This window comes from Manis pentadactyla, chromosome 2, assembly GCF_030020395.1.
Source record: "Manis pentadactyla isolate mManPen7 chromosome 2, mManPen7.hap1, whole genome shotgun sequence".
NCBI lineage: Eukaryota > Metazoa > Chordata > Mammalia > Pholidota > Manidae > Manis > Manis pentadactyla.
The window spans coordinates 47,623,630-47,646,919 of NC_080020.1; the positions used below are offsets into that span (position 1 = coordinate 47,623,630).

Sequence of the window (23,290 nt, forward strand, 5' to 3'; positions counted from 1 at the left end):
GTAGATCCCTGCTCCTTTCCTCAGAAGCACAGGTCACTGTGTGTAGTATCTGTTTAGGCAATGGCTGGGTCCTCCAGCAGACAGCATGCCTCACAGGGCAGGTATGCCAGAAATGGTTGCTGAATGAACGATTCAGTCAACACGTGGCCAACGTGGACTTCCTGTTTGGGGAGAACATGTCTGGGTATCGTTCTGACTGCACTGATGATCTCGTCTGAACTACATGGCAACCCCATGAGGCAGATTCTATCATTCCCATTTTTTTAGGGCTGAAACTGAGGCACAGTGAGGGAAAGCAACTTGTCCAGGGGGCCCAGCTGGAAAGTGGTAGAGCTGGGACTGCACCCAGGCTGGGTGATTGCAGATTTGGACCATGAGACTACACCGTTCCTCGACCTGCTCTTCTTCATGTGGTTCCATATCAGAACCATCCAGTGGGCCAGGCCAGAAACCAGGGACCTTCTCAGCCCGCTCCCTTTCTTCACCTTTCCCGCTCCTCGCCTACCTCAGAACATGACACCACATTTACCCCGTTTTACCTCGGGTCACCCCCAGCCCTCCCTCGCCTGGCCCCACTCCCCAGCAGCTCTCCCTTGAGCCACCTCCAGTGCACACCTTTGTCTCCATCTCCTCTGCTGCTTCCTCAGTCCCCCTCACGGAGACCTCACACCGGGGCAGCAGCAGCAGCTGCCCGGATGTTCCTTCTGCGTCCAGGAAGAGTGCCCCTCTCCAGTCCGTCCTCCACCCAGAGGTCAGAAAGATCGCCCAGAAGCAGGGATCTGCCATTCCATGCTCTGCGGAGCATCTTGGAGAGGCTTCTACTAGCACTTAGGATGAAAGCTAAAATCCCTCTTCATGATCTGCCTGTGCACACACTGCCACCACCCACAGCATCAGATATTGTCTTCCACCACAACTCCATTCTATGCAGTCTAGAAACTGAGGCCTTCTTTGTGATTTTCAGACATACCGTGTTCTTTCCAGCCTTCATACATGCTTTTCTCTCTTCCTGACGTCCCTTTTTTCAGACCTGGCCTGAGGCTCCTGTTAGCCTCAAAGTCTTGGAGTAAATGTCGCCTCATTGGAGGACCCTCCTGGGCCAGCCTATCAAAAGTGAGAGCCCCAAAGCCTGTACCCCATCACTAATTTTCCCCTACTGCAACCATTTAGAGCAAATTAGAAGGTCTTCTGTGTGGTAACATATGGGGTTTGTATGTGAGTGTGTGCACATCAGCCCCATGAGAATCTGGACCACACTGGGATTTTTGCCCACTGTTGAATCTCCAGAGCCTAGAACAATGTCTGGCACATAGTAGGCACTCAATACATATTTGTTGAAAGAAGAATGAATGAATATCTTGGATTAGAGCTTCTATAACTTAGACCCCAAATATCTGACTAAAGGAGATCAATAATCAATAATACAGAACAAACCAAACCAAAGAAGGAAACTCATGGGAGCAAAACTCACAAATTTCCAGCAGTAAATTCTTGACCTTTTTGTTTCCCTTTCCAAGGTTGTCTGTAAAAAGAAAAAAGGTTTTTAACAAAATCCCCACCAATTACCTCTGAGATGAGACTTAATATGCCAAGTTCTTGCCTAGAGCACATTTTTACAGCTGAGTAATAAACCCCAGGAAAACATGCCTTATGACGGAAACATTGAACATTGTCTGTTCCAACAGGACCACTGTGGCTGCCGAGGTGGAGGAACATTCTTGTCAAAGGAAGAGAGAAAAAAGCAAGAAGAATTGGATTAGGTAAATATTTGTCTAAAAAAGCAGTGTGGTTGATAATGAGGAATTTTGACTTCCCTTCCCAAACCAGATCTTTATTTGTTTTCTATCCAAATCACTTTTACGACACTTGAGTTTTCTCAACAGTGAAAATGTTTGGTTGGCTAGGAGTGTGAGAGAGACTGAGAGAAACGGAGATATTTTTATATGTTTGACCCCTTTGCAAGCTGTTAGAGGATTCCACAAATTCATGTTAGGAACAGGGGTTCCTAACTGCTATCTCAATCCCTATATTTCTAGGGAGATTCTAAAAGGAAATATTTTCCAATAAAGGAAACTGTTTTGGTCTACAGCAGAACCTGACAAACTCAGGAGACTAATGTTTGAAACCTGCTTTATCTTGATAATAGCTGGGTAAGCTTGGCTAAGTAGCTTGCTCCCTCTTAGCCTCAGCTTTCCCACCTGTAATTACAGTGGAAATGTCAGGCTGTGAGACAGCGGTGGGCTGCCCCCTTACCTTAACCACCATACGTGCTACAACCAGCCAGCAAGGGAACCCTCTCTGAAACTGGTAGCCAGATTCTAAATAAACCTGATCGTGCATAATAGGTATGAAATGGACCTTAGAATAATAGAAGGATAAAAATAAAAATGAACGCAGTCCTTTCCTGCAGTAAATGGAAGGATGCATCGCACAGGAAGTCACACTGATAGTGTGAGTTAGCTTCAGCTGAATTCAACTTACAGTCAATTTTTCAAACTTCTTTTTTTTTTAATTGTAAAAGTAGCAGAACATTCAAGAAGATTTTGAAAACAAATTCATGGATTATCCCACGACCCCAGCACCCTCAATTATTCTCCCGTCTGCATATTTTCTTTCTGCCCATGTGTGGCCTGCATTTCTCCCTTGGAATGGGAAACATGGTCCATGAAAAACAGAGGAGGTCAGCCCAAAACACTCTGAGTTGCTTCCGTTTATTTATTTATTTATTTATTTTACTATGTTTATACACAAACCTGAGGACCTCCTTCCCCTTGACACTGACCGGTTTTGGCTTTGGTTTTGTTGTTTTTTTCACTTAATTTAATTTTTTAATTTTTTAAATTTCATTTAGTTTTGTTTTCATGTGACACCAACTGGTTGTGAGCTCCCTTTCACTGTGGGAGTTAAACCCCTTGCCCCAAAATGCCTTTGCCAGTCACAGAGGCTGGCATCACCAGTGTCAGCAAATGGCTAAGTTAGTTTCTTCCTGCACCACGCATGCCATTCTGCAGCCCCCACAGCCCCGTGCAAGTTCTAGCCTGGCTTCCCTGGCCTGCTGTTGCCTAGGCAACCAATAGCCAACCACAGGAATGGAACTGGGTGAGAGCAAGGAAAACCATTCCCATCACCCTCTTCCCCCTCAAAGAGTCAGCTGGTCTCTGTTAGTCATTTAAGTCAGTGGTTTTCAAAAACTGCCACCTCCATTTATTAAGTGCCCACACTATGCCAAGAACTGTAACAGGTGCCTGCTTTCGTTCATCATTAATACACTCAGCAACTCTTTGAGGTGGCTATTGTTACCACCCCATTCTACAGATGAGGAAATTGATGTACAGAGAGGCTAAGTGACTTGTCTAAGCTCACAAAGCCCCACGTTTTGGTCTGAGGCCTGTACTCTTCCCTGGGCACTGTGCAGCTATGTCCAGCTCAGGGCTGATGAACTAGAAAATGGGATCTCCTTCTTTCAAGGGAAGACCTGGGTGTTAATTTCAGGACTCACTGTCAAAGTCAGAGTGGATAATTCATTTTCATTCCACCCCTCACATTCTAAGCCACACCTAGGATTGCTAAATACTTCTGTTTGATACCCGTGAGCTTGGAGATTCATGTGACTGCTCAAGAACTAGCTATGAGGCCATGCAAGGCCAGAAATCTCAGCAATTAGGCCTGAGCTGGCCCATACTCTGCTCCATGGAGAATGGGGCTAATTATGAAGTCAGAGGGACCCATTGTCAAGGAAAGTTTACCACATTCTCTTGGATCATCTAAGGGCTGAGCAAACATGCTAGCTGGACAGGCCGTCCTGTACTGATGATAATCTCTGGCTCTCCTGAGGCCTTGAAGCACCTCCCAGGCTTCCTGTGGGGCCGAGTAAACCCTTTAGAACAAAATTGCCCCATCCTCAGGCTTCAGCGCTTCCCAGGGGCCTTATAGGCACTATAGGGCCAGTGAGAAAATAAGTCTGCAGTTCAATTCCAGGTTTGGAGAGAAAGTTAGAGACAGAGAGAACAGAGCAAAAGAGAGAGGGGCAGAGGGAACAGGAGAAAAGCTCGCAAGGGTATCCGGGAAACTTGAGCAGAAATCCCCCAGCCTGGTGTCAGCTGCCTGGTCTGCTTAGGGATCCAATCCCTTGACTTTTGTTGTTGTTGTTTCTAACACACCTGCTGCCAGGTGCTGCACAGGTTAAAAGCAAATCAGTGAGGATGAGAAGAAACTGTATGCTAATTATTGTGAAGTGACCAGTGACTTAACTGGCAAGGCTGGCTGCAAGGATGGGGTCTGTCCATTTGGCCTGCCCTGTCCGCTCCCCCAAAGCCCTGAGTGGATGGAGCAGGATGGCATTTCTGTTCTAAGTGGCCTGCTGCCTTGGCACAGGGATCCATATGTGCAAGGCTGCTGAAATAAAGCTTGGAGGACAGGAGGCTTAGGGTGGCTGGCCACTGAGGAACACAACAAACAGGAGGATAGCACAAGATAGATAGGCCATACTCCACCTCACCGTGTGGGCAGATCTGAGATACCAGCAGGGCATCCTAGCCCAGGATATATTAAGGAACATCTTCTTCATGATCAGCTTCTCAATGCCTCCCTGCCTCTCCATTCCCAATACTGTTCCTCATCACAGAAGCCTTGCAACAGCCTCCTCACTGGTCCTAGTGCTTCCAGAACATCTTCCCCTGCCCTGCTCCCCATTGTCCATAATGCTCCCCCAGGGAGCTCCCCAAATGTATATGGAATGCCATTACTCCCCTGCTTAAAACTGCCCATGGCAGAAATTAATACAGAACAATGACATGTAGTGCTGGTAGAGCTTGGGGAGACATGGGTGCTGCTGGTGGAAATGTACATGGAGTAGGTCTTGTAAAAAATAATCTGCCAATATCCATTCAGATTAAAAATACACACATATGGCTTTCAGTTTTAGAAATTAAACCCTTGAAAATTAAGAGCTTGAGTCTGAAGGTTTGCAAGATTTTTTTTTCAAGAATTGTTGGTAGTTGTAAAAACTGGGTAAAAAAATGTCCCTCAATAAGGAAATGGTTAAATTAATTGTAATATATCCTTACTATGCGATATAAAAAGAATGGGTTAGATTTATATCTCTTGAAATGATTAGATGTCTGTGATATGAATTAGACAAGAAAGTTACACAGAAAACTACATAAATAGATAGGTCTTAGATACACATAGCCATCATCAATTTCTACATTTCTGTTCATATATAATTAAGGGTATCTAAGTATACACATGAGGTTGTTAAGCCTAGTTATACTGAAGGAAAGAGAATGAGAGAGATTTTAAACTGCTTACATATCTTTGATTTGTTTCATTGGTTATGGAATATCTATTGCTTTTGAAATTCTAAAAGGAGAGTTTAATAAAAGGTGACAGAAGAAAGATGAAAGAAAGAAGTAAGTCCCTTCCCCACCTCCCTGCAGCGCTCCGAGCTCTGGCCCTCTACTCCAGCCTACGTGCACCCCACTTCCTCCCGACTCTCAGGACATTCAAGACCAGGTCACTTCATTCTCATCCCCTTTCACATACTGCCCCTTTCCCAGCAAGTCTCTTCCCTTCACTACTTGGCAAGTTCTTCACAGCTCAGTCCACAGGCCATCTCCTCCCACAGCCTTCCCCTGCCTCCCAAGCTCTGATGGTAGATCCGCTGTGGGCATCCCACCATCCCACAGGTGCCCTGTACCTTCGGGAACCAAATCCATTATATTCCATTGTAGGGGTCACACTCTAGCCAGTGGGGACTGGAGAAGACGTGTCCCATCTAAAGGGAGCCTGCCCTTGGGAGCATACCTAGGGCCACTCACCTGCAGATTGATGTGGAGAAGCCCCAATTCCAGATCGCTATGGAAAGTCTCCTGATCTTTAAATGCTGCAACTTATGTTTAATAAACTGTCGTCAGACCAAGACTGTGAGAGTGAAAAAGAAGAGTTCTGTGAGCCAGGGCTGGCTTTGGGACAGTCTTTTGACATCTGTGTGGGGGTAACTGGGTACTTGATAAGGCTGTCTTCCCAAAGGAATGGGAGGCCCTTGAGGGCAGAACCTGTCTAGATAGTGTGAGTTTTCCAGCTATAGCCCTGACCAGCACACAACTGCCTATGGAAAAGAGGGAGAAACGGAGGGAATACAGGAGGGAAATAGGAAAGGAGGTGAAAGAAAGTAAAAAAAAAAAAAAAAACAGATTAGGCAACGTGTTTAATCATTTTCGAAAATGATAAATGAAAAAATTTTCTGCATTATTTGTGACTTACAGATATCTTAATTTTGCCTAGAGTATAGTGATGTGCTATGAGTATTTTCAAAGCGTCCTCTAGGGAAATGAGAGCCTACACAGCAGACACAGAAGATGACCTAGTTAAACAAGGTGAGTGATTTTAAAACTGAACACTGGCAAAGAATTCTTCCCCTCTTTTACAATTACTACTAAGCTAGTAGATAGCCTGCTCCAGGGTAAGTAAGCTTGTGTTTTGACCGAATTCTCCCATTCACTGTTTACTAATGATAACTAAAGATGCCATACATCCAATATAGTGTGGTCCTCCATCTATTATCTCTGTAATAGATTCTTCCTACAAACCTAGCAGATCGGAATGATCACTATCCCCCTGGCTTTACAGATAAGGTATCCAAGGTCCAGAAAGGGGAAGTAACTTGCCCAAGGCCACCCAGCAAGGAGGAGGTGGAGCAGGATTCCAGCCAGATTTTATGCTTTTGGAAAGGCGGTGTTCGCTCCTGTAAATCAGTGTTAACCCAAATTTCAAGCATCCACCTACATGATTGTTCCCTTGTTGAAGAACAACCATTATGATTGTTGGCCTTATCCCAGTAGCAGCAGTAGTATTATTTAATTAATGTTTAACTCTAAATGAACTCTTCAGTTTCAGACCAAAAAAAGTTTGTAAAGGAGAATTTATGTCATAGTATTATTTATCAACCAAGAGGGGTTAACTCTGAAAAGAAGTAGAGTGGAAGCAAGATCATATTGTCATTTCCTAGCTAGATGCTGTTGAAGCCTGCTGTTTTGTCCGTAAGACATTAGCAATCATTTTTGAGTTGTTAAAGTTGTACCAAGGACAGCCTCCTGAGTATAATGGAAGGATTAACAGATCCCTGAAAATGGAATAACTTTTTTGTCACGGGCCTAGATGTTACTTCAGGCCTGGTCCAGGGACTCTCTAAAATTATTTCTCTGAGAAGGGCTGTGCTGCTTCCGTGTGTTGCCCAAAGGCCTCAAGGATTTTTAGGAAGCATAATTTTCTTAAGCCTCTTTGCAATTATCCACACCAACAGTGTTAGCTCTAACTGTTTCATTAACAATTATCCACAGGATCTGCTCCAAGACCTCCTGTTTGCTGAGCCAGTGACGTTCCTCCTTTCTCACACAGGAGACCAGCACCAGGGCACCAGAGGGGGTTAACTGCTCTTTCCATTTGATATGGTGGAGCCCTTTAATCCTCCTAACTCCCTGAAACAGGCATCTTAGCCCCAATTTTTGGATGGGTTGAGGCTCAGCTCAGAGAAGTGGGAAAACTTGCCCCAGGACACACAGCTGGTGTGGGGTAAAACTGGGGTTCCCACCAGCACCCTCCCACCCCCCAGCCTCCTATGATCTTTCCACCTGATATCTCCACCAGCTTGGTGGTGGACAGAACTAGAACCAGACCAAACTTTTCACTCACTCACTTATTCCTTTATCACAGAATCAGAAGAGACATGAAATGCACTACACCACACCCCTCATTTTGCCAGGAGGAGCTACTAGAGCCTGAAGGGGGAAGGACCTGCCTAGAGCTATTCTGTGAGTGAGCGACCTGTGGGGATCAGAACCCCTGCTTCTCGGCTGGCCAGGTCCTTTCTCCTCACTCTCCATCCCTCCCCACAAAGGCAGCAAAGCCCTGTGCAAAGAGCCCTGAGCTACAGAAAGATGGAAAAGGGGGAAAGTGCCGGTTTTATTAAGCTACAATGCATGTGACCTATTAACATTATGAACAGTATTATCCTTATGAGGAAACTCTAACTATATCTAAAGTTTGTGGATCTAATTAACTTCTTTTTCCTATTTAAATGGTGGTGACTATTATTTTCTAGGGTTGAAGGGTGGGTGGAGGATGGGGAGAGAATGACCTCTTTGCAAATACACAATTAAAAAGAGAAATTATACTTATCTTGATTTTCTATGTCTGAAAATCAGATTCCCGTTCGGTAAAATGAAGATATACTACTAACCAATAGGGTTGTTGTGAGTATTAAAAATGTTAGTATGAGGCCCTATGTGCTTAGCACAGGGTCTGGCACATAGTAAACACTCAACAAGCATCAACTGCTATTCTTTAGGAGGAGGAGAAACTCAAACTATCAGTTTATATGTTTCTAAATGCATTTAGGTCTTCTTTCTTCTATTGTGTAAACACACTCTTGTTTTAGAAAATCTGGGAAATGCAGTAAAATCATGATTTACTGAAGTGAGCAGGTGGAGATAACAATGTGATGCTGAGTTTCTCTGGCTGCGTCACGGCAGGGACAAGAGAAATTTGATCCGGAGGACGATAAAGGGAAACCAGTTTGGGGTTTGGAGTCAGATTCACCTGGGGTCAAATGCTCACTGGGTCACGTAATTGCTCCATGACCTTGTGCAGGGGACACCTCCCAACTCTTCCTCCATTTGTGAAACAATTAACTATTTATGGTGGACTATGAAGATTAATTGAAAGTCTGGTGAGTTAAGGGCCTGAGGTAGAAATGAGCACTGTTTTTTCTTGTGGACAGTTCAAAAATCTGTCTCTTCCTCACAAGGAACCAGTGTCAGTGCCAATTGTTAAGACACTTGGGCCACCCCTCATGACAAGGTTCATTCCAAGACACTGGGGAAGGCAACCTTCTGAGTCTGATGCTCAGCCTCTACAGACTATAACAGTACTTTGATTCATGGATTTACTCATTTACTCAACCAATATTTATTGAGCCCCTCACCATGCCAGGGGCTCTTCCAGGGTGCCGGACACAGTTCTGTGGGCGCATGAGGAACAAATCCCAGGAACACTGAAATCAGATCTACGGGGGATCAGGCCCAGGAGGCTGCCTCCAGGCAGTGGAGGGTCCCGAGGCTGGAAAGCACAGGGTGGTCTCCAGGTCTGAAGTGCTATCCTGCCGTCTCCCTTTGTGACCTTGGGCAAGTGGCCACACATTGCTGAGCATACAGTTACCTTTTCAGTAAAATGGAGTGACAAACAAGGGGCAGGGGCTGGGAGGAAGTGGGAGAGAGCAGAGAATCTCAACGCCCCAGTGAGATCCTGAGGAGCACTGTGAAGTCTTGCTGGGAAAGGACTTTGCAGGGCCTAAATAAAGCTCAAGATTCTTCACAGTTTCTGTATTACCACTGGGAGGGGGCTTCCTGTCTGCAGTGACCTGCAACCCCTCCCCAGGCTGGAACAAGCATGGAGCCCAGAACCAATGTCCTACCCCCTCCCCTAGAAATGATTACCCAAATTAGGAATAATTGCTTCTAATTGTCTTAATCCTCCAGGTGAAGCAAACCTTGCTTACTCCCTACCAGGCACCTGGGCGTCGAGCAATTGGAAGAGATTCTGTTTTCCTTTATTTAAAATATATATACATACATACATGTGTATATACACACACACACACATACACACACACACATATGTAGTTATGGCCATTAAGTAACTCCCCAAATTTTCTTTTCTCTTCTTCCCTCGTGCCCAACTAGCTGCATTTTGAAGTTGAAAAGATTTGGAGGCCACCAAATAAGAGCTATTTGAGATTCCTGCCTAAGTGTCTGGGAGCCCATAACCCACGGCACCCTTTCTCCATGTGCCCTCGCATTTAGTGCATCCCAGACTCAACAGTCCCATCTGTCAAGTTGGAAGAAAATCGAAATAGGAGTTACTTCAGTGCTGAGAGCAATTCCAGATGCCTCTCCTCCCACCTTTACAGCAGTTTCAGCCTCAGGCAAAATACATAAATTTTAGAATAAGCTGAACCCTGGTATTTACTAGTTGTGAGGAACTTACCAAGCCTTAGGCTTCAGTTTTCTCCTCCTTAAGGAGGAATCAGGGTCCCTACATCCTCTACATCACAGTGTCACTTGAGCAGGAAAGAACTGACAGTTACTAAATCTTGGTTCAACTCACATCTCAGCCCAGCGCAGTATGGGTGGTTTTTCTGGTTTTACAGATGGGCAAACTGAGAAGGGGGCATGGGGCGGGTAGGCACAGAGACTTATGAATGGCGGGGCAAGATCCCCTCAATTATGTCCTGTATGGCTGAACTGGTTCCACAGAACTGCAGCCACCCAACTTCCCAGAACCACCTCTTCCAGGGAGCCCTTTGGATTTTTCTGTGCAGACAAATCAAACCTGAGCCCTGCTCGTGGCCTTCCTCCAGTGCAGGAGGGTCTGGGAAAGTGCCAGCAAGCTGTCCCCAGGGGCTTGGAAACAGGAGATACTCCTTGTTGTTAGTCTAAACCATTTCTTCTTTTAATCATCACCCCTCACCCAGCAGAGTTGCCATTCTGCTACCTTATCATAAGGTTAGTTATTCCCATTTTACAGAGGAAAAACAAAACAAAACAAAAACCAAGAGCCAGACAGTTCTCATTCCTCAAATCATCCAACACTGGATCATTGAACCCCAGATGTATGTGATGCCAGGCAGATTTATTGAACAAGGAGGTAAAAAATAATAATATTAATAATGATTTAAGAAATGATGATATCCAACATTTGCTGACTGCTAGACACTCCCATATTACAGGTGAGAAAACTGTGGTGCAGAAAGGTGAAGTGATTTATCCAGAGTCCCACAGGAAATAAGTGGTTCAATTTGGTTTAAAGATAGTGTAGCCCCATGAGGCTGGAGACAACTGCTACAGCCACTGGAGTGTGGGTGCCTGCTGCACATTTTCTGAAAGAGGTTACTGAGGTTCAGTGTGGTTGATGGCAAATGGAAGAAAGTAGGGCCTGGATTTGAACGTAAAACTACAAAAGGGCAGAACCCCAGACTCTTTACCCTTTCACAATCCTCACACCTGAAGTAGCAAGGAAAAACTTGGAAGTCTCCATGAACTGGCCCCTCTTCAGCCTGCAGGGTCTTCAGAGGAACACAGCGTTTCCCCTACCCCTCCATTTCTTTACCCCTCCCCTAGAGGATGTCTGTCCTGGGCTTCTTCCCGGGAACCATGTTGAGTTAGGCTCAGCCACAGGAGGTCTCAGATCAGCCTGTCTCCTGTCTGTGTCTCAACTTCTCCATCTGTAAAATGGGAGCCACTGAAAGCTCAGGCTTCCGGCAGCCTGTGCAAACTGAAAAGCGCTTTGGCAAAGACCCCTTCTCCACAGTACCAGCTGGGATCGGGACCTGACCTCAGTGGGCCAGGGCCTTAGAAAACCTGTCCAGAGCTTCACAGGGAAGGGATCTGACCCCCAAAGTACCTGAAGCATTGGCCCTGAATACCCGCTATCCCTCATCCCCACTCTGTAACTCAGAAAGTGATCTCTCACATGCCTGGAAATATGCTCACCCCACTGAGGTCTGATCTTCCTCATTCCTACTCCCACAGCACAGGTAAGAAAAATGAGCTCAGAGAGGAGCAGCCTTTTGCCTGAGGTCACACAGCGAATGACTTGGGGGTGGGAAGGTTGGGGAGGGTAGAGAGAGGAGCGGTGCTGTAGAATTCCAGGCGGACATTGGCGCCCGCTTGTCTGCCCGCTTCTGATACCCGGGTTCGGGAGAATAGGCCGCTAACGAGAGGCCCATTAGAAGGAATTGTCACTCCTCTGGGAGTGAGGTTGTCCCATTAGGGCGAATTGTCATTCCTCCTGGAGCGAGGTTGTCCCGGCTCCGCGCAGGCTGAGTGCCGGGGCCGAGAGCAATTAACGCGGCTCCGGCGCGGGCAGCCGCCTCTGCCCGGGGCAGCGGGGGCGGGGCGGGGCGGGGGCGGGGCGCCCGGCGCGGCTGGAGCCGGTCACCCGGCGCAGCCCCTTCCCCTGGAGCCCGCCTTTCATCTCCCCGCGCCTGGCGCCTGCCCGCAGCCCTGGCCCGTCTACAGCCCCCTCCTCCGCGCACACCCCCCCCGCCCCCGCGCCTCCTCCTTAGCCGCCGGGATCCGGCGATGGGTCCTGGGGGTTGCAAACGCTGCGGTCCGCGATCAGTCCTCCGCAGTTTGCGAAGACTGTTTGCGCACTGGGACTGGTGGTGCGCGTGCGCGGCTGCTCCACGCCGGGCCCCAGCGCGTGCCAATTGCCCCGGGGAGCGCTTAAAGGTTGAGCTCAGGCTGCGGGTCTGAGCGCCGGGGGCCTGTGCTGTGCCGGTAGGATCTTCGGGTCCTACGCTTCCTACCTGCGTGACCTTGGGCAGCATGCTTAGTGTTTCCAAACCATAGCCTTTTTATCTGTAAAATGAGGGGAATAATCTCCCCCCGTAGCGGTATGTTGGCAGAAACAAATGAGATACTGGAAGACAGGTACTAGCATGGTGCAGAGTTGACGCTTAGTGCTGAGTTTCGATTGGTACCCCATTCTCCCGCCTGCAAATACTGCAGGTACATAGACTGTCACAGTGAACTAACCTTTACTGAATGCCTCCTAAATGCCAAAGCAAGGGACTCCCCTTAAACGACCACACTTTTCAGTCCGCGCTAATTCTCAGTTTCGGATATTTTACGAAGAACCCATCGTGAGCTACGTGAAGGTGGACGATGCGCGAAGGTGGACGATGCGCCTCATTTTGGGTATCTGGTGGAGAGAAAGCATTGAACACACACACACACACACACACACACGATTCCCCTACACCTTTTAGTTACTTACGTAACCTATTGAATTAATTACTACAAAAGCCATCCCCAGTAGGGGTTATCCCTCAATTTTAGAGTTTAAAAAGCCGGCCGAGAGAGGCGAAGTAATGGTGGTCATAGGGCTAGGAAGAGGTAAATAAAATGTTCTGAAAATGCAGCGAGTGAAGAAGCAAAAGCACAGATGGGGCTTTCCATAAAGCGCTAGAGTTGTGTTGAGGTTCCACTCTTTTCCCAGCAGTAGTGAGACCCTTTGCTGAATTGTCCCCACCCCTGCAGCTTGCTTGGGAGGGAGCTGGCAGAAGACAAGGTGGGCAAGCTGCCTGGGCATCTCTCCTGTTCAGGGCCAGAACTTGGTACTCTGGCTTTGAACACCAATTTTTGTTTTGTCTCTACTATTTTCTTATTTCTGTCTTCATAATTTTCTTTCTCTGGCTGGACATTAGGACTGGGAAGTTGTGGGGGGAACCTGACTTCTCTCCCAGAAAAGTTTGTTAAAATACAAAAGCTCTTGTAGTATTGATTTTTTTTAATTCCCCAGGAATGAGTCTGTGTACCCCTAAACTGACAAACATTAACGAGTTTCAGGAACAGTTATAAAACAGTGGCTGTGTAAAGCCCAGTTGAAACTTCTGTACACTTTGGCAGCTAAGGGCTAAACGTCTTTCAGGTTTGCTTCCAAAATATATAGCCTGCACCTTGCTTGATACCTCAGAAGGCACAGAACTTAATCTGTATTTACCTGTACTGTATTTTGAGATGAGATGTATATCAAGCCAGCTATCAAGTATGACTCAAGGGGAAAATTAATACATTTATATCCAGATAGCTTAATTAAAAAAAAAACTTTCCCTGAGCTTCCAATTGTTGGAGCTGTGGGTGGGGAAAGAATGTGCTTGTTCCTAGTGGTAGGAGAGGGACCCAGAGGTTTTTTAAAGACTGTAGTTAGGACTTCTTTACTTTTTAACATTTTCAGAGCCATTTTGGGTATCTGGTGGAGTACTGGTGTAAATCAAACTGAATTAAGTGGCCTGTTTTTATTCTCTAGATTCAGATAATGCTTATTCAGGTTACTCTGCGCCAGCAGTTTCATTCCCAGCAGAGGTTTGGGGTAAAGGAAACAGTGTACGAAGAGACTCTCTGGAAAGTGGATCTGGGGTCAAGTTTCTAAGACTCTTGAACTGGGAGGTAGCCTCCAAACTTTGGTCATTTCAGTAATTAAGAACAATGTCCCTTCCTTCCAAGGCTCTGGGAACTGTTTTGCAAACATCTGCTGTGTTCCAGGGCCTGAGCTAGGACACTTCCATTTACCTCATTACTCGCAGGATAATTGCCCAGGTGCAAAAAAGAGCAGTTACAGCCTGGAAAGAGTCATTTGAAAAGATTCAGTCTTAGACTGGTGGGCTGCGGAGAGATACGAGGCCTCTGCGCACTCGAAGCTTGCTCTCCCCTTCCCTGAACTCAGACGTTATCACTAAGTCTTCGAGATAAAGTTACCTAGGGTATAATTCGGAGCGGGAGATAGTTGTGCGTTAAAAAAATATGCAATAAATAAAAATGTGCTTCCCAAAAAAGTACACAGGCCTGGGGTGTGCAAACTTGGAATCTGGTATTTCCGAGATTTTCAAGAGAGAAGGAAGCACTAGGTAATACCGGAGACTTTTCTTCACTCCTCTCCCTCGAAGTCAAACACTGGCACCCAAACACACACGACAAACTCAGGCTCAAACAAATGCACGAACACACAATGCTTGCAGTCTTGAGAAAAAGATCGGATACGGATTTCACCCAGAGAGAAGATTCAGGGTAAAGGAGACACGCAGATTCCAAGTTCCTAAGAGTGCGCTTGTTTTGTTTCAAGTGCAAGGGATGCGGACTCCTGGTGTAAATTTTCCAGTTGTAACTATTTGGGAGAGCAGTGCCCGACCACCCTTCGGGCTCCGTGCGGCCGCTCTTCGTCCAGGGGAGTTAAGAGTAATAGCGAACGCGATTGAGCACTGACTAATAGCGTGATACTCTTGGAAATGCCATGCATGTATTATTTCCTTTAGCAGGGATGCTGGCCCGTGTTTTCAGTGCTGAATGCTAAAACTATAAAGTTAGCTCAGTTTCAGCGCACAGTAGGAGCTTCATAAATATTTTTGTAATGTCAGTTGCAGGTTTTAAACGTGATCTGGTGGTGCGGAGTGGGGATGCAGGCACAGGCGCGAGGTGCCTTTTAAAAAGAGGGGTCACAAGAGAAGAAAAGGGACTCGGCGAACTTCCTCCTTAAATAATCGGCCTTAATTACGCCTTGGACTTTTCAGTTTTGGCGTGATTATAACCCTGAGGGATCGCCTAATCACAGCTCTGCTGACTGCTCCTGTAATTAACTCCTAATTTATTTCAAAAAGGGGGAGAAAAAAAAAAGCCCCAGCCTCTTCCAGAAGAGCCAATCGGAGGCGAGCGTCTGTGGCGTCAGCGCCAGAGCCGGCGCGGGTTGGCTGAGCCGCGTCTCCCACTTCCCCTTGGAGGAAAGGCTCGGCTCCCGGCGCGCCCCTCCCGTCTCCCCCCAAAAAAGTTTGAGTCGCCACTGCCCGGCTGCCAGCGGAGTCGCGCGCCGGGAGCTACGTAGGGCAGAGAAGTCATGGCTTCTCCGTCCAAAGGCAATGACCTGTTTTCGTCTGATGAGGAGGGCCCGGCAATGGTGGCCGGGCCAGGCCCGGGGCCTGGGGGCGCGGAGGGGGCCGCCGAAGAGCGCCGCGTCAAGGTCTCCAGCCTGCCCTTCAGCGTGGAGGCGCTCATGTCGGACAAGAAGCCGCCCAAGGAGGCGTCCCCACTCCCAGCCGAAAGCACCTCCGCCGGAGCCACCCTGCGGCCGCCGCTGCTGCTGCCCGGACACGGCGCCCGGGAAGCGCACAGCCCCGGGCCTCTGGCCAAGCCCTTCGAGACAGCCTCGATCAAGTCGGAAAATTCGGAAGACGGAGCGGCGTGGTTACAGGAACCCGGCAGATATTCCCCGCCGCCAAGTAAGTGCGCGCCCGGGCCGGGACAAGTGGTGGGCGGGTTCGTGGGGCTACTGGGGGGAACTTGGGGGACGGTACTCCAGGCTTGGGGTATGGAGACCCTTTTGCATTATTCGCCCGGGAAAGCAACCCTACCAGTTCTGGGCCTTTTACTATCCCCAGAATACAGCGCGCCGGCCGCATCCCAGACACCTTCTGGGTAATATCCGCGCAGCGCGTGTTCGGGGATCCCCGCGCTGTACAAAGCGTTCGACAGAACTGCATACTTCGCTAGTCTTTGAAGGGCGAAGCCCAGCTGGGTTGGCCCGGTCGCTCGATTGTCGGTTTCTCTAGCCCTCTGCCCTAGGCTCCGACTATTAGCTTATTTTTGTTTTCGCCGTCCGCTGGCGTTTTCTGTCTGGACAGTGAAGGGGGAGTCCACGTTTAATGAACACCAGACTGTGTGCCAGTCAGAAGCGTGGGTGTCTGACCTTTCAAAGTTCACAAACTTGGGAAGTGTGCCCTCATTTTAAAGATGAGCCACTTGAAATCTAACCTAACATTGGGTAGAAATGATATTTTCCATGGGTGTCGAAGCAGGATCCTACGAAAGGAAGGTGGCAAAGACCGATGCGGAGAAGCAATGTCTCCTCGTGTTCTCTACAGCCAGCACCTTGCTGGCAAAGTTCTGAGCTTCGCCCGGAGCGGGCTGAGGTCAGAAGCGGGCTGCTGGCTACACTTGGCTCACAGCAATGATTAACAGCAATTCAGTAGGCTTGAGAATTTACAAAGTGATGCTCATTAGTTCGCTAGCTCCTGATCATTGCTGGAACCCCGAAGTGTGGGCAGAGGCACAGGACCTGTGGTTATCCTTTTAAGAAGACTGAACTTGCTTGACCTAGGTCACCATCGAAGGTTGAATTGGGCAAAGGGCCCTGGTGTCCAACCCCAGCTCCTCTGTACCGTGCCCTGGCTACCTCTGACCCCTCTCCCCAGAGAGACCACGACGGAGGTTCCTGCACCTGCACCCCGCTTCCTGCCAAGGAGGCAGGAGGGCAGAGAGTCAGGCCCAGGAAGGCTGATTTCTCCTACTCCTTTAGCATCCATTTCTGGGCCCTGGGTCTGTTTGTAATTTGGAGAAGTCATTCCCTATGCCTCTTTTACTTCTTTCTCCTGGGCTTTGGATTTCTCTACTTGCACTGTACCTCTAGAAAGGTGACAAAGGAGGGGGCCTATAGAGGGACTTTTCCAAAGCCAGGAACCACATCTTTCTCCTTTCCATCACTCAGCCCTTAAGACTTGTGATGCACACAGTATTGTGCAGAAAAAAACAAGGCCATATACCCTGCCGTCAGTGGTTGTCCCCTCTGGCATCTCTTCCACCCTGTTAGAAACTGAAAGATCCAAAGGGCGTGGAGATTAAGGACTCAAAGAATTTAAACTCAAGTTTGCACAGCGCTTTATAGCACTTTTCACTATATTATCTTATCTGATCTCTGTGGCAGCAGTCAGCCTCCTAGTAAGAGAGGAGGACTTTTCAGCCGAATTCAGATAAATCAGCACACACTGAGTTTGGGCTTGACCAAAAAAAAAAAAAAACAGCTTGGGAACATTTAATGATCACCTACCTCCTGACAGAGAGGACTTTGGGCATTCTAAAAGTTTTTACTCTGAACCACACTGTGGGATCAGAATTATTTATCCATTTTATTGATGGTAAATAGAGGCTCAGCAACTTAAAGACACTTAATTTGTTTGACAAATAATCGAGCGCCCATGCATTTCTAAGCCTGGGTCAATTTCCAGTGGCACATCAAGGATTCAGGCCTTACCGGGAATGGTGTCCAGAGGTCAGAAATCTCTACTTCCTTTAGCCTTGGGGTGCTGGGATGACAATTCCCTCCTTGCTCTGTAAACATCCCTGCCACGTAGTCGAGCTTCCCCTTCTTGGTTAAGGAAGCGTTGAGCCCTGTCTGTATATGACCTTTCTATGAGAAAAATCCAAGATTCTGAGAAAAGACTCAATTTTAAAACAAATGGGTCACTGGTGCTTTGGGCCTGGAGAGGGCATCAAGAACAACTCTGTGGATGGAGCAGCAGGTCCAGAGAGCGCCTAGGGCTTGGAGCCTGCGGCAGGAGGGAGCCACTCTCCTGGCCCGCCTGGTTTTGTTATTCGGAGGAAGTAGGATAAATGCTGTTTTGCTTTGTATAATCGCATCCTTCCTCGGCTGGTTTAAAATGGGGCAGGGGTGAGGAGGTGGGGAATAATGTACTGAGAGGAAGCCTCACAGCTTTATAGCTTCCATACACAAGTGCGATCCCAGTTGTCTGGATTTCCTCATTTTCAAATGCAGCCCCTAGGAGGAGCCGAAATGACCGTTCGGGGCACAGAGTTGCTTACAAACAGAGCAGGATCCTGTGTAGAACTCAGAGCTTGGTGTTGGAGCTGAGACAGCTGGGCCCTCCAGAGAGCCGGACCAGGTTTGTGAAGAGTGAGAATTTTACAGGCCTCTGAGTCTCAGACAGTGTCGTTACTCTATCTGTAAATTATGAAGAAGGGGCCCTAGCTTATTTGGGGCTTATTTAGCTCTCTGGCTCATTTAGGGATTAGCATATGCAAAAATCTACACTTCTGTGGTAGTTTCTTACCCACCCCTCTCTCAGGTTTCTGGTTTTTGATTGATAGCAGAACCCACCATCTCTTTTTAGTCACAAAGTGTTCGTTAATAATGCCACACAGAATAGATCCCATTTGTGGTTGGAAATGGGGGCTGGGTTGGGTCTTGTTGTGTCACCCTCAAGTATGAAGTGTAAACTCTTGGGTCACTGAAGTAACTAAACAAGAAATGTGACATTCTCTCCATGAGTACTTTGGAATCACTACTGTGGTTACATTTGGAAAATTAGTATCGCTCATAAAAGCCAAATGCAGAAAATTAATTGTTGAGCATTCTGTCCCACAGCTCCACACTCTTTACCCTCCTCCCTTGAGGAAAAGAAGCTCAAAGTTAGGTGATGCTATGGAATCACAGGGATGCCTAGTCCTGTGACTTCCTATAACTGAATCCATTTTTAAATATGGAGTCTGGGTGCTGTTGGCATACCTTTATTTTGCTTGTTATTCCCTCTTTCTAAGTTTTGGTACCAAACTAATCATTTACATGTTTGCTTTAAACCATAGAATGGGTAAAGAAGATGACTAAGATGTCATCACATACTCTCAATTCGGACGGAGGCAGCGAGATGTCCCCTGACATTTACATTTATGGGCGAGCTAATTTTTCCCTCCTCCTTAGTCAAGTTTATGTTACAGAAGCACCCAGCCAAGGAACGTATCCCACATCCAGATCTGTAAAATGATGTTCAGGTTTTATAATCTGTTGACTGGATGGGATGACAGCTGTGTGGTTGTTTATTGCATGGGGCTGCTCCCCAGTCCAAAGATGCTATTAATTTACCACAGACCTTATCTGCACGATTATCCTTCGTAAATGTGCTGAAGCAGTCCAGCTTTTCCTGGTACAGAGAGGGGAACCAACCCAGTTTCTAAGACCCTTTTCACTTGTCATATGTGATTGTCTCAGCCTCCTAGGAAAGTGAAGATTATCACAAATACAGTCCCCTACTTAAAAATCAGAGGAAGCTCAGAAGAGATGGGGTTTTGTTTAACACTCAGCTTCTTTCACTTATGAGGGGGTTCTGTCTGTAGAGGTCCTATTTCCACTATCTATAAAGCAGTTTGCTTCCCATATAGAAAGTTCTATCACAACATTCAATTCCCAAACCTTTTGTGAAAAGACTCAATTTTTAAAAATAAAGCCATTTATCCATTTAAAAATGGTCCTTCTCTACTCCCCCCACACACACCTGCCAAAAACAAAAACAAAATAAAACAAAACTACACATGGTTTTGACAGAGGTCCCTTTTTGAAATATGAAGAAGGGGGGCCTGCCCGAGTGCACCTGAAAATAGTCACTTCCTTTGCTAATTCACTCGCCTCTCTTGTTCTCTAGGACACATGAGCCCCACCACCTGCACTCTGCGGAAACACAAGACCAATCGGAAGCCTCGCACACCGTTTACCACGTCCCAGCTCCTCGCTCTGGAGCGCAAGTTCCGCCAGAAACAGTACCTCTCCATTGCAGAGCGTGCAGAGTTCTCCAGCTCTCTGAACCTCACAGAGACACAGGTCAAAATCTGGTTCCAGAACCGACGGGCCAAGGCAAAAAGACTGCAGGAAGCAGAACTGGAAAAGCTGAAAATGGCTGCAAAACCTATGCTGCCCTCTGGCTTCAGCCTCCCCTTCCCCATCAACTCGCCCCTGCAAGCAGCATCCTTATACGGAGCGTCCTACCCTTTCCATAGACCTGTGCTCCCCATCCCGCCGGTGGGACTCTATGCGACTCCAGTGGGATACGGCATGTACCATCTATCCTAAGGAAGACCAGCTCAGTAGACTCCGTGATGGATGTTGGTTTAAATGGGTTCCCCCTCCCTCTCTGAGAAGGCCGACCAAGCCAATATTCCTGCTCTGCAAAGCTTGCATGCGCCACCCTAAGCGCTAGGCAGACAAGGGCACAGACATAGTTCGAATTTGTTCCTTAGGCTGGAGGCACCAAGCCCTGTATTCTTGGTGTAATCTCCCAGATGACCCATTATCCTTTCACAAAGATTGGCTCTGATGGTTTTCATATATAAATACATATATAATAAATATACATTTTTATACAGCAGACATAAAAATTCAAAGTATTTTGAAAAACAAATTTTATATACATACATATGTTTATGTATATCACCTTCCTAAAAGACTGCTTATGTCCATTTATTTTTTTCTTGTAGTGGGAGACAAATTATTTGCTGAAATTGCTGAGATTTGGTGATTTTGATGGTGTGATTGACTTTTGGTTTTGGAAAACAAGTATTAGAATTAGAAATAATATGCATAGGACATAGATACGGAGAGGTTCCTCAAAGTGATGGGGGCACATCTTGCTTATGCATTTTTACTTGCATTAAAAAACTCATTAGATACTACCATATTTGGCCCTATTTTTCCCCTTGCACATTGCTACACATTTTTAAAGTTTTAACCTGTTTTGTGGTAAGATCAATAAAAGGGGGATGAGAAGAATCCTGACAATGCCTCGGGATAAGGTGGAAGGTGGAAGTACTTCCCAGTACCTCTCTGGGCTGTTTCTTAACTCCATTTCAGATAATTGGAGAGTGAAAAGTTAAAGCATGGAAAGATCAATGGTTTCTTAAATACTAGGTACGTGTCAGTCATCACACATTGCAAAGGTGATTTGAGGGTAGGGAGTGTAGTTAATTCTCTGCTTTAAAAAAATGAATGTCTTATAACTATTACCTATATGCTAAATATTCCTGAACAATGGATAGATCCAGAAAGAAAAAAAATCATGCTTTCTCTATGTGTGTACCTATTGTATGTGCTAAACTTATTAGAGAAATCTATATACTTAACATGTTGGGGGCAGAGGGTAAAGCCATGTTTTGATTTGCAAAAAATGGTGTTGTCAGACAGCCCATTTAGCTCCCCGGCATTTCATCTTTCTATCTATCTCCCCCCAACTCCATCCCCACTCCCCCACCACCAGTATACACTTTTATCCCTTTGAAAGGGTGCCTTGTATAATTTTATATATTTTATTGAAGAGTTATTTCTTATCTCTTATTCTGAATTAAATTAAACGTTTGTTTTATTGCAGTGAAGTTTGTCCAAACTCTTGATTATTTTAGGAAGTTCCCTCTGTTCTTAGGCTTAGCTCAAAATGCCACCCACACTTGGGGGGAAGGGTGCTGGTGACTTTTATTATGATTTTAATGTGAATCAATTAAATGTTGTGACCAGATTCAGCCTGGGGTGGGCAAGTTGATTGAAAAATAACAACATACATGGAAATGTTTCCTCTGGCAGCCTGTGTTACTCACGGAAAAAAGTGGAATTGCCATTAGGAATTTTTCAAACTCCAGTGAAAGATGAGCTTAGAAGCGGAGGGCCCAAGAATCAGCCAGAATCTGAGTGGTTTGTAGATGATCAAGGGAAAATCTTGAACTTGAAATCTCCCAGCTACCAAAACAATTTTAAAACTGAGGTGAAGGAACGTAGAGCTCTTTGCAAATGGAGATGGTAACTAGATGCATACACTGGGGTGGGGGGATGGATGCCTGCTGCCTTTTCAGGAGTGTGTCAAATCGCATTCCGTTTACCATTCCTAACTCCTTCCAAGGAGAGGGGCCCCGGAACAAAATGCGCTTTTTGGGTTGGAGGGGGTAGGTGGTTCATTCAAGTCCCCTTTGCTTTGCAGCTTCCCTTCCATTGGATCAGACTGGGTTTTGGGGCATCACCACTAGAATTCATTGATAATGAGTGGGGAAAGCTGAGAAGATTTTAAACTCCGTTTTCTATTGCACAAATCAGAGGCGGCTGCTGCTGACACCTTTTCAAGGTCTTTTTTGGGTGAGAAACTGGTGACCCTGGGAACGAGGCAGGAGAACTAACTGCTGCGGAAACTGCGCGGTGGGAAGATCGGCTGGCACCTGGCACCTACAAGGACCGGCGCTTTCGTCCCCTGTTTCCTTCGTGCCCATACCTAGTTTGGAGGTGGGAGCCGGATACTCGATTTTGTATTCGGGCGAAGGCTCCCAGGGGTTGGCTCAGGAGTCTCATAGGTCTCGGCTCCAGAGCGGAGGGTGATCCAAACACAAGGGTCTGCTCGGAAGCTGCGGGCCGATTTCTCCCCGTTCGGCCGCTCCCCTCCGGAGCTGAGCCTCGGGAGAGTTCCAAACCTCCCCAAGTGTGCGCCATTGCCTTCCCGCTGGGCCGCCCTAACCCGAATTCCTAAACCGAGCCCGGAACCCAGCTATCCTCGTTTATGAGGTACATTTTCCAAAGGCCAAAACCCGTTTCGCCATCAGCCGCCAAGTTGGGTCTCTAATTAGCTCGTCCACCGAGCTTCCTTCCCGGCGCCGCTCGACCCCGCAGCCTCGGGCGATCTCAGCCCGGGTGGGAATCCGGAGTCGGCGGGTGAGATTCAGCTTGCCCTGGGGAGGAGCTGGCAGGGAGCTAGACTGTCACTAGGAGAATCCGGCTGCTTACGATGAGGCCAGCAGGGTGGGTTGGAAACCATCTCACGACTGCGCATTACCCAATCGCCCCAAATCCCAAAGAAAAACTGAGGCCCTGGGGAAGGGGGAAAAATATTTGCTCGGGATCAAACAAATGCACCCGCGTTCCTAGGTTGACGGGGTTACCGAGTTGAGGACTCGGCCGGGTTTCAGGGGCCTAGACCTCGGCCAAAGGTCCGAGAGGCCCAGAGACGCGCCTGGCTCTGTGGCTCCTTTCGAACCTCCAGCCCCATGTTCTGCTCGGCTACAGCTAGGGAGGGAACCCTCCTTGGTCAGGCTTGGTATGCCTGGCGTTTCAGAGGCCAGACTAACAACCAGCAACGTGTGGCGGCAGA

General features: G+C 47.2%; 1 protein-coding gene across 1 annotated transcript; it reads left to right on the forward strand.

Moving 5' to 3' along the window:
• The first annotated feature begins 15,308 nt into the window (after nucleotides 1-15,308).
• On the forward strand, nucleotides 15,309-21,534 carry MSX2 (msh homeobox 2). The gene is made up of 2 exons (XM_036884819.2): nucleotides 15,309-15,829; nucleotides 19,820-21,534. Exons 1-2 carry the CDS (start codon nucleotides 15,448-15,450, stop codon nucleotides 20,242-20,244), a joined length of 807 nt encoding a protein of 268 aa, XP_036740714.2. The 5' UTR covers nucleotides 15,309-15,447; the 3' UTR covers nucleotides 20,245-21,534.
• Nucleotides 21,535-23,290: the final 1,756 nt, after the last annotated feature.

Excerpts from the sequence above, each read along its gene's own strand:
- MSX2 (XM_036884819.2), top strand. The coding sequence starts at position 15,448 with ATGGCTTCTCCGTCCAAAGGCAATGACCTGTTTTCGTCTGATGAGGAG. Across the intron at positions 15,830-19,819 it reads CAGATATTCCCCGCCGCCAA|GACACATGAGCCCCACCACC; the intron begins GTAAGTGCGCGC and ends CTTGTTCTCTAG.